Source organism: Gopherus flavomarginatus, chromosome 11 (assembly GCF_025201925.1).
Source record: "Gopherus flavomarginatus isolate rGopFla2 chromosome 11, rGopFla2.mat.asm, whole genome shotgun sequence".
NCBI classification, from domain to species: domain Eukaryota; kingdom Metazoa; phylum Chordata; order Testudines; family Testudinidae; genus Gopherus; species Gopherus flavomarginatus.
The window spans coordinates 28,866,471-28,883,367 of NC_066627.1; the positions used below are offsets into that span (position 1 = coordinate 28,866,471).

General features: G+C 44.8%; 2 protein-coding genes across 6 annotated transcripts in view; one reads left to right on the forward strand and one right to left on the reverse strand.

The window, feature by feature from the left end:
• Window positions 1-16,897, forward strand: part of LOC127030720 (uncharacterized) — a 549,169-nt gene that overhangs the window by 171,654 nt on the left and 360,618 nt on the right. The window lies entirely within an intron of this gene.
• Window positions 1-16,897, reverse strand: part of PTPRT (protein tyrosine phosphatase receptor type T) — a 778,873-nt gene that overhangs the window by 156,700 nt on the left and 605,276 nt on the right. For all 5 annotated transcript variants that reach the window (XM_050917254.1, XM_050917256.1, XM_050917255.1 and 2 more), the window contains exon 12: window positions 661-934. In XM_050917254.1, the coding sequence (XP_050773211.1) occupies window positions 661-934 (274 nt within the window). The remainder of the gene's footprint in view (window positions 1-660; window positions 935-16,897) is intronic.

Genomic DNA, 16,897 nt, shown 5'->3' on the forward strand with positions numbered 1-16,897 from the left:
GGTAGTACTCAGGGGCTGGAAGTAGAAAGGAATATTTTGTACCTATGTCTTCTCCATTCTCAACCTTTCCCCAACACAGGATAAATATTTCTAGGCATGCAGGTTGCGCTTTTCAAAAGGCTGCAAGGGAGTAAGACACTCATTTCCCATTGAAAGAATGAGGCACCTCTTAAATTTCGCTTCATCTGAAAATCCCAGCTGTAACTGCCAGATTCAAGACTAAAGGCTAATCCTCCTTCATAGCTTTTTGCATTTCTCTTGTTTCATAATTTCTGCCCCAGTAATAACAAATTTGGAAGTGAAGATTATCTGGAAGTAGTAGGTCTGTCCTATAAGCCCCTTCCCTGGAGTTGGTGCAACTAAAAGGAAAAGAATGCACCACAGAAAGGAGCGTATTGCAGTAAAATATAACCAGCCCCTTTTGTTCGGGGTATTTCAGTAAAACACATCTCCAGTAACACCAGATGCACCATGTACAACTTAATGTTCTCTTGCAGTTTTCAATGGAACAATGCACCAGATGCCAAAGCAGAGGACTAGTAGTGAAGTGTTTAATTTTCCTCAGGCTTTCTAAGGAAAAAAAGTGTGCATTTTTAGGAGGTGGGGGAATGGAGGTGGCCATATGTGCACAAATCCAGTCTTGGTTCTTACTGCACTTACTCCATTCGCTTTGCTGAGAGCCTGAAAGTAGATGCTGTAACTTTTCAGTGGTGAGAGTGGAGCATTCCAATAGCCATTGTAGGTCTTGTTGTCGCCCACTGTAAAGGGCTGCGTGACGGGCAGATTGATGGGCTTCAGCTCGGCCGCAAAGTAATGGGGTGAGTCAAGGCTGGAGGCATTCTTGTAGCTCACTGGAACAGAGAAGCACTCAATGATGTCTGCAGCCCTCCGTGCTTTCTGCAGCCTCTCTTCCTTGACAACAAGCTGATAGACACTAGGAGGGAGAGGAATGGGGGAGGGAGAAAGAGAAATGAAGACAAGGTTAGAATACCAAGAAGCTCACCAACAAGGAAAGACAAAAGGCAAAGCTAAAGTAATACTGAGACAGGAAAATGTAGCACCGAAAAAACGCCATTCAGTGGGAGCCCCTTCACAGTTATGCAGTATAAAGGTCCTTCTCCCCACTAATGGCTGCATTCTGCTGGTGCTCTGTGGACCAGATTCTGATAATTTAGTCTGCAGTAATTCCACTGAATTCAGTGGATTTACTCCCGATATGCCTTGGTGAAAATGAGAACCGATTTCAGTCTTATGTATGCTGTTTCTAAAGCACTCTGGGATTCTTTTAGGTCAAACAGTGCAAAAATGTGTAAAATTATCTTACAAAATATTACATGTATGTGGTGAAATTAATATGAACAATGAATTGTAGTAATTGCAGCAACAGGCTCCAGTAACAAAGGTAGAGAGATGCATTAGGGGAATTCACAAGATAGAATTGTATAGTAGGAGGTACCCAGGACTTTCATCCCACTATGCACCAGATGAGATGGTGGTGGTTGAAAGTGGTGGTGATGAATGGCTTTTTAAACAATTTATGCTAAGGATGTATGAACTAGTTTGAATAGAATAACAGAGTCATAATTTGGCATAATATGTACTTGTGCATATTATATATTTGCTGCTACCTCTGTTCTTTTGGGTTCTTTCCTGGAGCAGAACTTCTGAAACAATAGGAGAAAGGCTCTCACATTAATTCCTCCATGAAGAGTCTCCTCCTAACCCCCCAAATAGCTAAAATTGGCATTCACATTGATGCACAAAAGAACATAAAGAACATAAGAATGGCCGTACTGGGTCAGACCAAAGGTCCATCCAGCCCAGTATCCTGTCTACCAACAGTGGCCAATGTCAGGTACCCCAGAGGGAATGAACTTAACAGGTAACGATCAAGTGATCTCTCTCCTGACATCCATCACCACACTCTGACAAACAGAGGCTAGGGACACCATTCCTTACCCATCCTGGCTAATAGCCATTAATAGACTTAACCACCATGAATTTACCCAGTTCTCTTTTAAGCCTTGTTTAGTCATAGCCTTCACAACCTCCTCAGGTAAGGAGTTCCACAAGTTGACTGTGCGCTGCGTGAAGAACTTCCTTTTGTTTTAAACCTGCTGCCCATTAAATTTCATTTGGTGCCCCTAGTTCTTATATTATGAGAACAAGTAAATCACTTTTCCTTATTCACTTTCTCCACATCACTCATGATTTTATATATCTCTATCATATCCCCCCTTAGTCTCCTCTTTTCCCAGCTGAGAAGTCCTAGCCTCTTTAATCTCTCCTCATATAGGACCCATTCCAAATCCCTAATCATTTTAGTTGCCCTTCTCTGAACCTTTTCTAATGCCAGTATATCTTTTTTGAGATGAGGAGACCACATCTATACACAGTATTCAAGATGTGGGCGTACCATGGATTTATATAAGGATAATAAAATATTCTCCATCTCATTCTATATCCCCTTTTTAATGATTCCCAAATCCTGTTTGCTTTTTTGACTGCTGCTGCACACTGCGTGGACATCATCAGAGAACTATCCACAATGACTCCACTCCAATGATGTGGGTTTCTATCCCTTGCAACACTTTGTTTGAATATTAAAGCAATTCTGGATATTCTTTCTATATATATAAAAGTCTAATCCCAATTTGTATCCCATTAATCTCTTGATCTCAGTGATACCTTGCAGCAATTCTTGATGCTTCTAGCATAATTTTGCAGACCCAAGTCGGGTTGTACAGCATCCAGATAAGCTCGGCTTTGTTTTCTGTCACAAACAGTTAACAAAGCCTTAAGTTCAGCACTGCTACAACTGTGACAGGCATAGTGACTCCTTAATACTACTCACTCATTTGACAAAGAAAGAGATACCACTGCAGTCATTTCACTTTTTGTCAGGGTATTCACATATGCTGCCCTCACCTGTCTACATGAGGCTAGTTCTTTGTCTAGTTAGACAGGAGAGATGGATGCAAAGATTAGAAACAGCCAGCATCATTCCAGTGGCTTTCAGAGGGTTATTGTTGCAGAAGGATTAGTCTGAAAAACTTTTAAGACAGCAACATGCATCAGCACTTCCACAGGAAACACGGGGGGGGGGGTACCAATAAAGCAGGCCAGAGAGATCAAACAGCTAACCTGCACATTTAGATTAATCACCAACTAACTTCTGGGGATACCTAGCACCACTCCCATGGGAAAGAAAGCCATCAGACAAATGCTGAAAAGCTATGGAAAAGGCTCCTAATAATGGACTTGGTAGGAGATGATCACAGAGAGACTATGAATGACACATATATATAGCACTACAGTTATCAGTGTGAATGCGGTGGTACACCAACCCAGTGTTCGGTAGCACTCCAGGTGCAAAACAACTCAGAGGCAGAGTCAACGTGTGTGTGTGGGGCGGGGGAAGGAGGCACAAAGGGTCACGTCCTTCCCAGATTTGCTGTTTGGCTTGTACTGAACATGTTCAAACAACTGAGCATACTCAGTAACATCTGTTGAAGCTGCTGCCCTCATTCCGCCCTCCTCCCCCAGTACTGGCAGATACTGTCATCTCTGCTCAGAGCCACATGCCATACATACTCCAAGAACCTTCATGCACCCTCTCAACACACTCCCATTCTGAATGAGCAACACAGGATTATTCCCCTACAAAGAGCAAAATGAAGGGTGACACAAAGTGTGCACAATAGCTTGAACAGTTACAATAAGAGATGGACTCAATAGTTCTTAACCAGACCATGGTGGCAGAGTCCAGTAGTGGGATATAAGGTACCTGAGTGCTATGGTGCTCCACAAGTTAGTGTCTGAAACTCCCTTCAGTCCACCCCGTCCTGGAGGCAAAGCACGTGCCAGCCTGCAGACCAAACGTCTGTCCCTTCTGTGCCACAGCTTATTGATTTTATCCAAGACTGTGGTGGGGCTCCTCTGCATTCTCCTTATGCCATGTGCCATTGTCTTGTGCCTCATGCCTACTGATCCCCTCTCAGAAACAGGCTCCTTCCTTGCCTGGCTATCTGACTGCATGTTGCCTGGTCTTCCTTCCACAACCTGCTGCTCCTGCTCATATATAGCCTCTGGCTCGCCACAGAACTCGACCCCCTCTAGCCTCTGAGAATGCATCTACACAGCCCACGGCAGCAAGTCTCCTAGCCCATCTTGAGGCCAGCAGGGCTTGCGTTACTGCTCTAAAAATAATTGTGTACACAGTGCTTTGAAGTTGCGGCTCAGGCTCTGAAGCCAGGCTCTGAAGCCAACCCCCCTTCCTGGACTTCAGGCCTGAGCTGCCACTTCAAAGAGCTGTCTACACAGCTATTTTTAGAGCACTAGCTAGCTCTATCGACCTGACCTGGGAGACTCACTTCCACCGGCTGTGTAGATGTACTCTAAATGTTACTTCCTTTCCATGTTCTCCCCACCTTATGGGGCCTTCTGCTGCAAGATGTTGTGCTGGGTAACAACGTCCTCTGCTGGCTTGGTCCGCTCCCTATCTTTTGGGGTGAGTGGAAGGTAATGCAGCACCTTTAATCTCCAATGATTCAAAGGCACTTTGCAAATCACTTCAACTACCACTCAAATGCAATCACTGCTGACACAGAATAAGAGGACGTAAATAGCTATCCTGTATCCAAATGAAACTACTGTGAGAATTTTAGGTTGACTATGTAACCACCCACACTGGAATCTGGCCAGCACATCTGGGTTTATACCACAAATCAAACACAGTTATGCCACTTTGCTTCACTCAGGAGATGTAGTAGATGACACCTCCAAGCTGCACAATGCCCTGCCAGCTCTGTGGCAAGGCACTGGTCCACAGCAAGTAGTGTGGCCTTGCAGAGAAAACAAAGGACTGGCACTCAGGAGATCTATTTCTTAGATTCTATTTCTGGCTCTGCCACTTGCCTCTGGGTGACCATGGAAAAGTGACAGCGCCTCTCCGTGCCTCAGTTTACCCATCCGTAAAATGCAGGTGATAAACCTGACCTGCTTTGCGAAGTGCTGGGAGGTCTACTGGTAGAACGTGTTATATGAGAACTACGTAATGCCACTATTGCAGTGCTGACTCGTGGAAAGAGCTGCACTTGCTGACTCATCAAAACACTGCAGCACCAGATTATTCCTTGGAGGTTCCTCCTGTCCTAGGACTTAGCAGGGCCAACCGTTTGCAGCTTGTCCAATCTCACAAGTTCACAGACTGGATGAAGAATACAGGATAAGGAAGGAAGGCGTGTTTCTCTTAGAAAGAGGGGTACAGGGAAGAAGGTGAGGAGTCCATAAGGAAATCTCCCCCAAGAAATTTACTGGCTCTTAGTCAGGTTACCAGGTGGACAGTAACACACACCATAGTCATTGTTCTCAGTCAGTATCAACCAACACTGTTCATAGAGCAACCAATTCTCATTCACCAGACATCTCCATAAGCCCAACAAGCAATGGGAAAACATGTTCTTCCAAATACCAAAAAAGCTCTGCTCTTCAAAAAGAGCTCCTTGAGGCTTGTCAGACATGGCACATTAGTTAAGGGTCTGACTTTTTGGGAGGCGAAACTGCGCTGCTGTGTAACTGCAAGGTCTTTCATTAAAAAGGGGGGGGGGTGGAAATTGGATTCCTTGATAAATTTTACAGGTTTTATACAGACAAAACATTACTTTACTTTAATAGAAGCGATTTAAAGTTTTGGACATCTCTGTTCTAAATCACTGATAAAAGTACCAGCCATTATGGTTGCCACAGTATAAACACTGTGTACAGAGGGAGAAAATGTGCTCTTATCATCATCTACAAGGTAATCTTTTAAACAACGTGTTCTCCAGTCGATGTGCAAGCATGAGAATGGATGATGGTCATTCCAAATCACAGCCTTGTTTCTCCCCACTACTGTGAGATCTCTGGACTCTAGCACTCTGGCAAGCTTCTTTCCCTGCTCTAGCTTTCCTTCCACATTGTATGCAGAACAACTGAGGAGCTGAGCTGGGGAAGCAGTTGTCCAGAAAGAGAGCCATTCACAAGGGCTTGAGTCTGGCTCTGATAGATTTGGGATGGGCATCGGGTGAAAGGAAATAGCTGTCACGGAACACCTGCCAAATTGCATCAGAACACTTGTCCATCGACTCTGGTGTCCTAACTCTTGCTGCTTCCCTGAAAGGTAAAAATCCCTAGAATGCACCTGGTAACCATCTAGTGGCCAACGCCAGGGGGGCAGCAAGTTTGAGATATGAGCCCTTTAACAATCAGGGTCTTCCCCAGCTGGATTCTCCACTTAGGTAAAGCCGCATATTGCTGTCACCTGTTTATTATCTCCAACAACATTATTCCCCATAGGGGACAAGACAAGAAAGGTGGCAGTAGACATAGCTGATTCTGCAGTCCTGACTTCAGTAGGGATTTTTTTTTTCATTCTGGGATGGATAGAATGAGCCCAGGATTGGCCAGAGAATCTGGAAACTTTCACCTCTACCTGTGGTCCAAATTACCAGTATGCAGAAGTCATTACCATCCAAACAGCTGTTTAGTGGGCTATAAGAAAGAGGATGATGGTGTCAGTCACCTCACAGTGGACAGATCCCCACATCACTACACTCCCACTCCCCAAATTTCACCAGGTAATGGACAATGGCATCATTAGGGCCAGCTGAAATGCCTGTGCAGGAAGCACCATCTTCATCTTTGTTGTCTCCATTCTGTGGACATCATAATTATGGTACTCCTGGGAATGCTATCAGAAATCAAAGACTCATCCAGCTGGTAGCACTGAAGCAGCAGTAGAGCTCACTGAAGAGTCGCTTTTGTGAGGAAGGCATCAAACATTCATGAGATTGCACACAATGGGCCAGGAACTAAACTCTGTCCTTTTGTTTGAAATATACAAACTTTTAGTGAACCTTCCTCTTAAGGTCCCCTTAAGGTTAAGGGAACTGAAAAGGCATTTTGGTTTGTGGTATGCTTTGAACATTTGCTCATAGGTATCTTCAGGAAGCACCATGAAATGACTCAACATCTACTGTTGATTTCACATGGTGAAGTGTAGTTAAAGTGGCTGTAGACAGATATGGAACATAGATCATCAGGTAATAGGCCTGCCCACCAGATAATTGTACCTTAAAATCATTTTGCCCTGCTACTGCTTAAATATGTCAGCTCAGATTCCAAACTCTGCAGTAGTTATAGTAGCCAAAAAAAAAGAAACCGCCAGAAAAAAAATGACCCTGCTGCAATCTGACAGAGAAATCAAGGTGTCTAGGTAGCAGCGATTTGTGTATTAGTTTGCACAAATCTTGTTATTGATGCTCTGTTTTCCATTTAACTCCTGACATTAAGTTTGGTTGAGCCTTTTTTACTCTGATACTGTGGCCCAACTTTCAAAATAAGGGGGCTTTTATGTGATGTCCAAACTTGCATATAAATACTCAGACTGGCACTTGAACATATACATGCCTATTTTATGATTAAGAATTGATTTGGACAGGAGATTAAGGCCCCAGCGTTTGAAAATTCTGCCCTGTATCTTTATTTTGGTTTTCTAAAGCACATATAAAATCCTGGGTTCTGGCACAGGGGACAGGGTAAGCAAATAACTGAGCCCGCAAAAAGCAAACCTTTTGGCAGCTTTGTACTAAAACAAAGGTTAGGGCAATGGGATCCAGACAATGGAAATTTGATTGCATAGCCATTAACAATTTAACACATAGGTGTACATTTTCCCCTTGTAGAAAGTCTGATGGAATGTAACGGGATAAAACCAACTGGATTCTGTAAGAATGTGGCAGGGTTATACAGAATTTACTCTAAAATCCAACAGATTTCAGTAACAAATTATATCTATCCTGCAGTGTGCTTTTTAACCATCCCATGCAACTTCACAGAAGGGTGCTCCAATAAATTCTATAGGATGGTTAATAAACCTATAGAAAGGTTAGCATTTTTTCTGTTAAAGACCTACAAGAATTAAATGCATGAGAGTCAAAAAGCCGGAAGCAAGAACTTACTTTTCTAAACATAAATTGCATCTGCAAAATGTAAGCCTACAACCAAACTGTGGGTGCAACTCCCAAGTACTTGCTTCTCTAGCTATACCTATAATTAGATAGCTAGAGGCTCAGGCATTCAGATTTCCACTTGCAGTCTGTTTGTGGATACAAAGTATGTCTGCACAATGTGCAGGTGTAATTTATGCCTCTAAAGGGTAGTAAATTCATATATTTTAAAATTTGACCCATAATATGCTGCCTTTCCAGAGAACCTTTAATGCAAGGATCTCATATATTAATAAATTAAAATACCCCCCTCCTCCGGGAGGTGGATGCTGGGCTCTAGCATCCTGCCCTGATGATACCTTTGGTGATTTAGGGCCTGATCTTCAGCCTCTTAAAATCAATGGAAAGACTCCTATAGATTACACAATGGGCTTTGGATCAAGCCATAGACTATACATTGTGTTAGAGTAAAGTTTACCTTCAGAAAACATTTCCATGTAAAAAATACAGCCGCATTAATTTTCTTTTGGCACCAAAATACATACTGTGGCAGCAGGTTATTACAGAGGGTGGTACAGGGCCAGGGGGATGTAAAAGGAAGCATTTTGCCCAAGCAGAAGACTGAGATATCTGACCTTTCAGTCCCCATCCTCAGTGGAAACCTCCACTACACCTTAAAAAGACGAGCTTGGAAACCTAAATTCATAACTTTGCTAGACAAAAAAAATCACTGACTTAGTAAAGAGACTGGATTTATGGCTCATTACAACAATTTGTAACCACTGTCCTACAACGAGGTGTTAACTGTCCACTTCACCTTGAATGGTCTCTTGCAACATATAAACTCAGTGATACTGAGAGCAAGGCTTGGAGCCCCAAGTAGCTCTTTATTGTGTCTCCTGCAACTCTTTATATTAAAACATCATGCTATTTAATTATTAATCAGTCTAACTTATTAACCAATTGTAGAATATTTGGTCAGTCATTCTGCTGTAAGAATAATTTAGATTAGACTGGCCAGAGTAAATGAAACAGTGAATTCACATGACTGTGACTCTTTTGGGCAATGTCGATCACTAATTTGGCTCCTGAGCTACTGAGGTCTGAGTATCATTGTGGTAACTCCTTATCTGTTCCACCCTTGTATTTAGCGGTGACACTCAAGAGTATCTTTCCCAGACCTGAAGAAGAGCTCTGTGTAAGCTTGAAACCTTGTCTCCTTCGCCAACACAGGTTCCTCCAATAAAAGATATTACCTCACCTACCTTGTCTCTCTAAAATGCAGGAATCTGTCAAAAACTACCTGCTCTGTGTTTACAATAGAAGTGATAATTTGCCCTTCATCAATGACCTCAAGGTGCTCGCATACCAGGGTCATGAGATAGTAAGAGAACCTGAATAGAAAAAGAACACACGCTAATTAATCCTTGCACCTCTGCCAGGCACAATAGGTATTATCCCCATTATATGGATGGGTAAAGTCAGGCACAGGGAAGTTATAGTTACGAGTGATTTGCCTAAGATCATGCAGTATATCACTGATGGAATTTGAAAAGGAACCCAGTATTCTCGGCCCCTATATCCCAGCCCCAACTACCAGAGAACACTGCCTCTCTAATGCAGCTGGGAGTCTTCTAGACTGAGTACACCGAGCAATACTCACTAACAATAAAACCAGCAGGTAAATGCTGGGATATAGTGGGATTGTGCAACTTCCCCTGGACATTATCCAAGGGTATATTCCACAGGGAGATGAAGGGAGGGCACATAATGACTGCCTGGTCTTTTACAGGCAGGGAGAAACAACGTTCTGGAGACATTCCAGAGCAAAACAGTGACTTCCACAAAATCCACCTGGAACAATCTGCCTACGTGTTTCAGAGTAGCAGCCGTGTTAGTCTGTATCCGCAAAAAGAACAGGAGTACTTGTGGCACCTTAGAGACTAACATTTATTTCAGCATGAGCTTTCATGAGCTACAGCTCACTTCTTCGGATGCATAGCATTCTATGCATCCGAAGAAGTGAGCTGTAGCTCATGAAAGTTCATGCTGAAATAAATTTGTTAGTCTCTAGGGTGCCACAAATACGCCTGTTCTTTTTGCTTATGTATTGCTCATCCACCACACCACTATGAAGGTGACTCTCCTTAGAACCCTGGCAAAATAACCAGCAGTAGCTACTTATGGGAGAACTTGCCAAATATCACAGTTAAAACATGCCAGGGCTCGGTCTCTTTCTTAAATTGTCTCTCTATACAAGTAATAGCCGACTGGTATTTTCCTCCAAATACCATTAACTGCATTATGTGAGTAATCATACCTAAATGTAGCAGATAGATGCCTTGTGTGCATCATGAGCAGCAGGGTCAATGACCTTCAAAATTGTCCCATTAAGTGTGTGCATTTGATCGAGCCGTACTTCTTGACATGGTCTGTTGCTTTTATGGGATATTTTATTGTTCCACTGTTTCCAGAGATGGGTTCAGATTAAAAAAAAAAATGGCATGCAGCTAAAGCTAAAACCCAAACCCTGAACATTTTTTGTGAATTAAGGAAGTTCAGATGCTTCCTTTTTTCTTTCTCTTGAGAGTTACAACAAATTGGCACCCTCTGGTTTCAGTGAGGACAGGCAGTGGAACTAATGACCCACCATGGGAAAGGCTGCATCCTCAACCCAAATGGAAGCAAGAAGTATGGGAAACCTCACAAGGAAAGCATCCCCCTCTTTATGGCGTCCGCAGTGTCGTTTGGCAGACTCTGTGGGTCTGAACAAACATTCATGTATTTGGGTTCTTAAAGCAATCCTCCAAATCTCTTGTGTTTTACTCATCACTAATTTTTACAATAGCTGGTGATTGAGCTCTCATCAGGGTGGATAGTTATAGTCAGAACTTTACAACTGCAACATTTCCAAATTGTGTTTGGAAGACCTTATAACTAGGGTAATGTCTGTGGATGGCAAAGAAAAACCTAAATTCAGAAAACATGAGCTGGTTCCAGAAAGGAACCTGGTTGGGAGACTGAGCAGGGAGCTATGAACATATTTCTTTTACTTGGATTATATATGCATCGTGATTTAAATTGCTTACTCATCTGTATCTAATCTGCCTGGAAAGAAACCCAACAGAGGGCATTTCAAAACTGTACACTCCTTTGTCTTAGCCATATCCATAAGCCTGACCTGGCTTGCAACACATATTAGATATAATAGCTGATATTCCCCAGTGGAAAGCTTGGTCCCTATCTCTCCAGTTCAATGTTGTTCCATGCTGGCAGATTAAAGATAATGACTGCAGACAGATATGGCTTTCACTATGACAGGAGCTAATGTTAGTGGCTTCAGAGGTGTGTTTTCCCTCCTGAACCACCTGCCATCTGTTTAATCTGCAAAAACAAATAAACAAAAGCAAAGAAAAACTGTTAATGTCACTTAGCATTAGGCAGGTGTCACTGACCAGGGTCTTGTTGGCATGCTCAGTGGTTTCTTTCAAGACAAGAAGTAAGTTTCAAGGACAACAGGAGCCGTATTTTTCTTTAAGGAAGGCACAGGACAAGAAGGGGCCCTGGTTGTATTTTGAGAGACGGGGCACGATTCTGGGGCTGCCGAACCTAAGCTCTTAAATCCTCTTCATAAAAACAGTGGGATAGGCAAAGGTATGGATACATAGAGCCCTATTGACAGCCAGCGTAAACTGGGGTAGCTCCAAAGGCTTCAGTTAAACAATGCAGCGTTACAGCAGCAGAGAATCTGGTCTGTATTTAAGAACTCCCACTCCTCCTTCCCCTCTCCACTGTACAGAGTTGGAGCTGCGTGAAAAAGCATTTACTATTTTACAAGAATTTAGTTAACTTAATGCCCGAGAAGAGCACGAGATCGATAACATAATACAATGAAGGTTTCTACCCACAGAACAGGTACATCATGGCCAGATATATGGTAAGATACTGCCCACAATTGTCCCATCGACATGCTTCAAAACTGAGTGGCAGGGACCACCTGGGAGAGGGAAGGAGTTCCATCTCCACAGCCCACTGAATCCCCTGCCCCTCTATTGACAATGCTCAGCATAAGCCATGTTTCTGAAAAGGGCAAAGTTATAAAGGAGATACGGACTCTCACCATTTGGTAACTGGACCAGGAGCAGGCAGATGATGTCAAAGCCCTGCAATTGCATAATCCCTTGTCAGGCCGTGGTAAAATATCCTGTAGGCTTACTGATCCCAGCCAATTTTTCCCAGGATGTGCGGGGGCTAGGAGTGCTGGGAACATCATGCTAGATTACCTACCCCTTTTGGGCCACTTTGCACTGTCCAGACAGTGCAAAATTACCCTGCCGTCTCGCTGCAGCTGGCCAGCTATGAATTCCCCTGCAGTAGGGAGCTCTCAGCTGGTGTAGCTGGCTCCTACACACTGGCAGGAGTGGGTGTGCCAGGGGTCAAAGAAGGACCACTGGGGGCAGGACAGTGCATGCCTGCACTCTGCCAATTCTCAACTGGCATATAGGCATTCACAGTCTGGTCTAACACGCACCACTAGGGCGACTTCAAAAGCAGGAAGCCGGACTTGGCTCCCAGTGCTTGATTGTGGCCCCGCCATGTCCAGCCTATTTTGGCACAAGGGAGAACTCAGGACAGAATATTCACCCTTTTGAGGGAAACAGCATCTTGCACCAATATCAACTTCTCCAGCTGCTCAGGGATGTGTGCTGGCTGGCACTGAGGGAAGTCACACCCAGCTTCATTTCTGGCTGATCCAGTGGCCCTCCCTACGCATCCATTGCCTTTTGTTCTCTTTCCTCAGCACTCATGATATTGCCTTTTCTGCTTGCACCTTCTGCGCATTACCCTATTTTCTCCCCTCTTTACTTTCTCACTGGTACAGTATCTCCTTTTAATTAAATCAGCCCTTTCTCATTCGTCATCTCTCCACCAACTCTCCCCTTTGCTCTCAAGATGTGCTGCAGAGGGAGGACAGGCATCTGAAATGGTGTCATGGCTGCCGAGGCTTCCTTTTGTATTGTCTGAGTGTGTTTATGATAATCCCCTCATTCCACCTCCAGCCACGCACCGGTAGAACAGCCCCCTTTTACTGGTTCCAAAAAATTACACATTCTTTGTGGAGGAAATTAACACCTCAAAGCAAACTAGAATTAGGAATTCTTCAGTTGTGTTTATGCTTTTTTAATTATGTCCCCTATAATTTTAATCATGGGAGCATTAACGTGTTTCCAGAATTTATAGACCTGTGGCATAATCAAGTCCTGACATTTTAAAAATCTACAACAGAGCAGAGCAAAGCTTACTCGTCTTCCCTTTCATTTGCATTCATGTGCTACTAACAGACATTGAGGGGGCACCTGCTGTTATCACAGTGTCCGCTCTCACCTGCCTGGGGTCAGAGGAACTCAAGGTAGCTCAGAATAAAGCCCACACCCCATATCTAGTTGTAGCCCTGTTTCTTGCTTTAAAGCAGAATCTGCCTGTTGTATCAGGCCTATGCACCATTTCTGAGATGGGAATATCTGCCAAGGGCTAAAGGACCACAATAGGCGATAGGAATCCTTCCATTGTTTGCAATGATTTTTGCCTCCAGGCTTGAGAGCATCACAATTATTTCACTTGTCATCAGTGTGAAATTTTAACCCAGGTTGTACAGCCCACAGGCCCTTTAAATTGCCACCAGAACCCCACTGCTGGAGCCCTGGGGTAGGGCTGTAGGGCTCTGGGGCTATTTAAAAAGTCCAGGGCTCCCATTGCTTCTACTGCTTCAGCCCTTTAAATAGCCACTGGAGTCCCGCCGCTTCCCCAGGGCTCCTGTGGCTAATTAAAGGACCGGGGCAGGGGAAGCAGGGGAGCCCCGGGCCCTTTAAATAGCCCCCGAGCCCTGGGCTGCTGCTGCTGCCCTGGTGGGAGAGGGAGGAGAAGGAGGGGGCAGTCCACTGTACAGAGTGGGGCTGTACCCCCTGTACCTGCACCCTCTACCTACAGCCAGCCCCTGCTGCACCCTCAGCCCACACCAGCCCCACACCCCCCCTGCCCTGCCCGCAGCCAGCCCCTGTCTCCAGCCAGCCCCGCATCCCCTGCCTTGCCTCCAGCTCCGCACCAGCCAGAGCCGGCTCCAGGCACCCACATTCCAAGCAGGTGCTTGGGGTAGCAATCTGCAAGGGGCAGCAGTCCGTGTGTTTTTGCCCCCAAGCAGTGTGCCAAATTGCCACCACGAATGGCGGGGGCAGGCCTTGTTAGGACGGCATGCGTGATTTCACAGCAGCAGCAATTTGGCAGCAGCTTCTATGTTCAGCTGTCCATGGCAGCGCAGCTTCTGTCTTCTGGCTGAAGACAGAAGTCCTGCTGAATTGTTGCCGCCGCGGAAACGCGCATGCCACCCTAACGGCACACGGACTGCCCCCGCCCTCAGTGGTGGCAATTCGTCACGCTGCTTGGGGAGGCAAAAACAGTAGAGCCAGCCCTAGCATCAGCCCCTGCCTGCAGCCAGCCCCACACCCCTTGCCCTGTTTCCAGCCAGCCCCGCACCCCCTGCCCTGCCCGCAGCCAGCCCCTGTCTTCAGCTAGCCCCGCAACCCCTGCCCTGTCTCCAGCCAGCCCCTGCCACACCCCCTGTCCTGTCTCCAGCCAATCCCTGCCGCACTCCCCGCCTGACGCCAGCCAGTCCCGCACTCCTCTGTCTCCAGCCCTGCCAACCTATGCCGCAACCCCCTGTGTCCCTGCCTGAAGCCAGCCAGCCCACCCCACACCCCACTGTCTCCAGCCTGCGCCCCACACCTCTTGCCCTGCCTGCAGCCAGCCCGTCTTCAGCTAGCCCCACACCCCCTGCCCTGCCCGCAGCCAGCCCCTGTCTTCAGCTAGCCCCGCACCCCCTGCCCTGTCTCCAGCCAGCCCCTGCCACACCCCCTGCCCTGCCTGCACCCCCTGCCCTGTCTCCAGCCAACCCCTGCCGCAACCCCATGCCTGAAACCAGTCAGTCCCGCACTCCTGTCTCCAGCCCTGCCAACCTATGCTGCACCCCCGTGACCCTGCCTGAAGCCAGCCAGCCCACCCCACTATCTCCAGCCTGCCCTACACGCCTTGCCTTGCCTGCAGCCAGACCCTACCTCCAGTCTGCCCCACCTCCAGCTAGCCCCATGTCCAGCAGTGCCCTGCAGTTCTCAGGGCAGTAACCCTGCACACCTGCTTCAATGAGGGGGCAGGGAGCAGCTGGGACCCACACATGTGCACACCTCCAGGGAGTGGCGAGGACCCACACATGTGAAACGGAGCTTATTTCTAGTTCAGGCCCATCTTTTTAAAAAAGAACTTTAGGTAGGGTTAACATACATCTGTATTTTCCTGGACATGTCAGGCTTTTTGGTTCTTAAATCGCCATCCAGGAAGAAAATACGGATGTACGGTATCCCTATTGGTACAAAAAATACTTACTGTGGCACAACCCTTAAATCAGAACTTTTATAGGGAACCAGTTGCTAAGAAATGAAAAACTTTTTTTTTTATATGTTTTTTTGTTTAAGACATCCCTGCCGAGGTCCCGCCGAAAATATTCGAATTGGGCCCCACGCTTCCTAAAGCCGGCCCTGCCCCAAGTTATACCTCACTTAAAAACTACTAGCTTACAAAATCAGACATCAAAATACAAAAGTGTCACAGCACAATACTACTGAAAAATTGCTTACTTTCTCATTTGTGCCATATAATTATAAAATAAATCACTTGGAATATAAATATTGTACTTACTCTTCAGTGTATAGTATATACCGCAGTATAAACACATCAGTGTCTGTATGAAATTTTAATTTATACTGACTTCATTTGTTGTTTTTATGTAGCTTGTTGTAAAACTAGGCAAATATCTAGATGAGTTGATGTACCTCCTGGAAGACCTTTGCATAGCCCCAGGGGTACATGTACCCTGGTGGTGAACCATTGATTTAATTGTTAAAATATTGTAATATCTATCTATCTATCTATGTGTATGTATAAAAATTCCTAACTTCTCACTCTGATTTTCTAACCACATTCATAGCTCCCTACGGAAGAGATGACATGCACAATTGTGAAAAATTGAATAGAAAAATAATGAAACAAGTGATTAAAAATAAACATCAATATTATCCATCGAACTGACAAAAAATAAAAATCAAGTTCTGCCAAGCCTGTATATACACAAAGGATTAAACAGTTCTTCCTGACCCTTACAGTGATCCCCTTGTGCCCTGAAGCATGACATTTAATTATTCTGATAATTACATATCTTTTTACTGGTGATAAAATCATCTGGTATAATTTAAAAAACAGCCCCATTATGACAACAGCAGAGATAGGAGCCTATGACCAAGGCTTGCAGCTCTACTCATCAGGGTTAAGGCACATTAATGGGATGGCTCAGGGAAGCTTGTAATGCTTCTGCCTGTGCTGTATCTTTTCTGGTGTTACAAAGATGAGATCAGTCTCTGCAGCTGACTCTTTTCACCAGCACTCAAATTCACAAAAACATTAAAGAAAAAGCAAACAAACAAATCTTGCCTGTGTTTAGCAGAAAACACCTCCTGTTAGTTTACCCTCAAACTCTTTCCTAAATTAAGCAGAACACTATGCAGGAGAAACCCAGCACACGTGAGTTCAGAATACGTTTCCTAAGGTGTATTATGAGAAATGTTAATAAATACGGACAAAATTGATAATGTTTATTTATTATTAGATAATATAAAGCTAATAGATCTAGTATGATAACTATTTCCCCTCCATCAACTAAGTCATGTGATGCATACACTCTGCGTTTGAATACTAGCTTACAAAAAGCCAACCAGAACTCTGTAAGACAAGGCATGTATGTGCCTATTGCTGTACCACAACTGAGTCATCAAGACTACTAGGAGCATGATTTAAACATTGCTGTG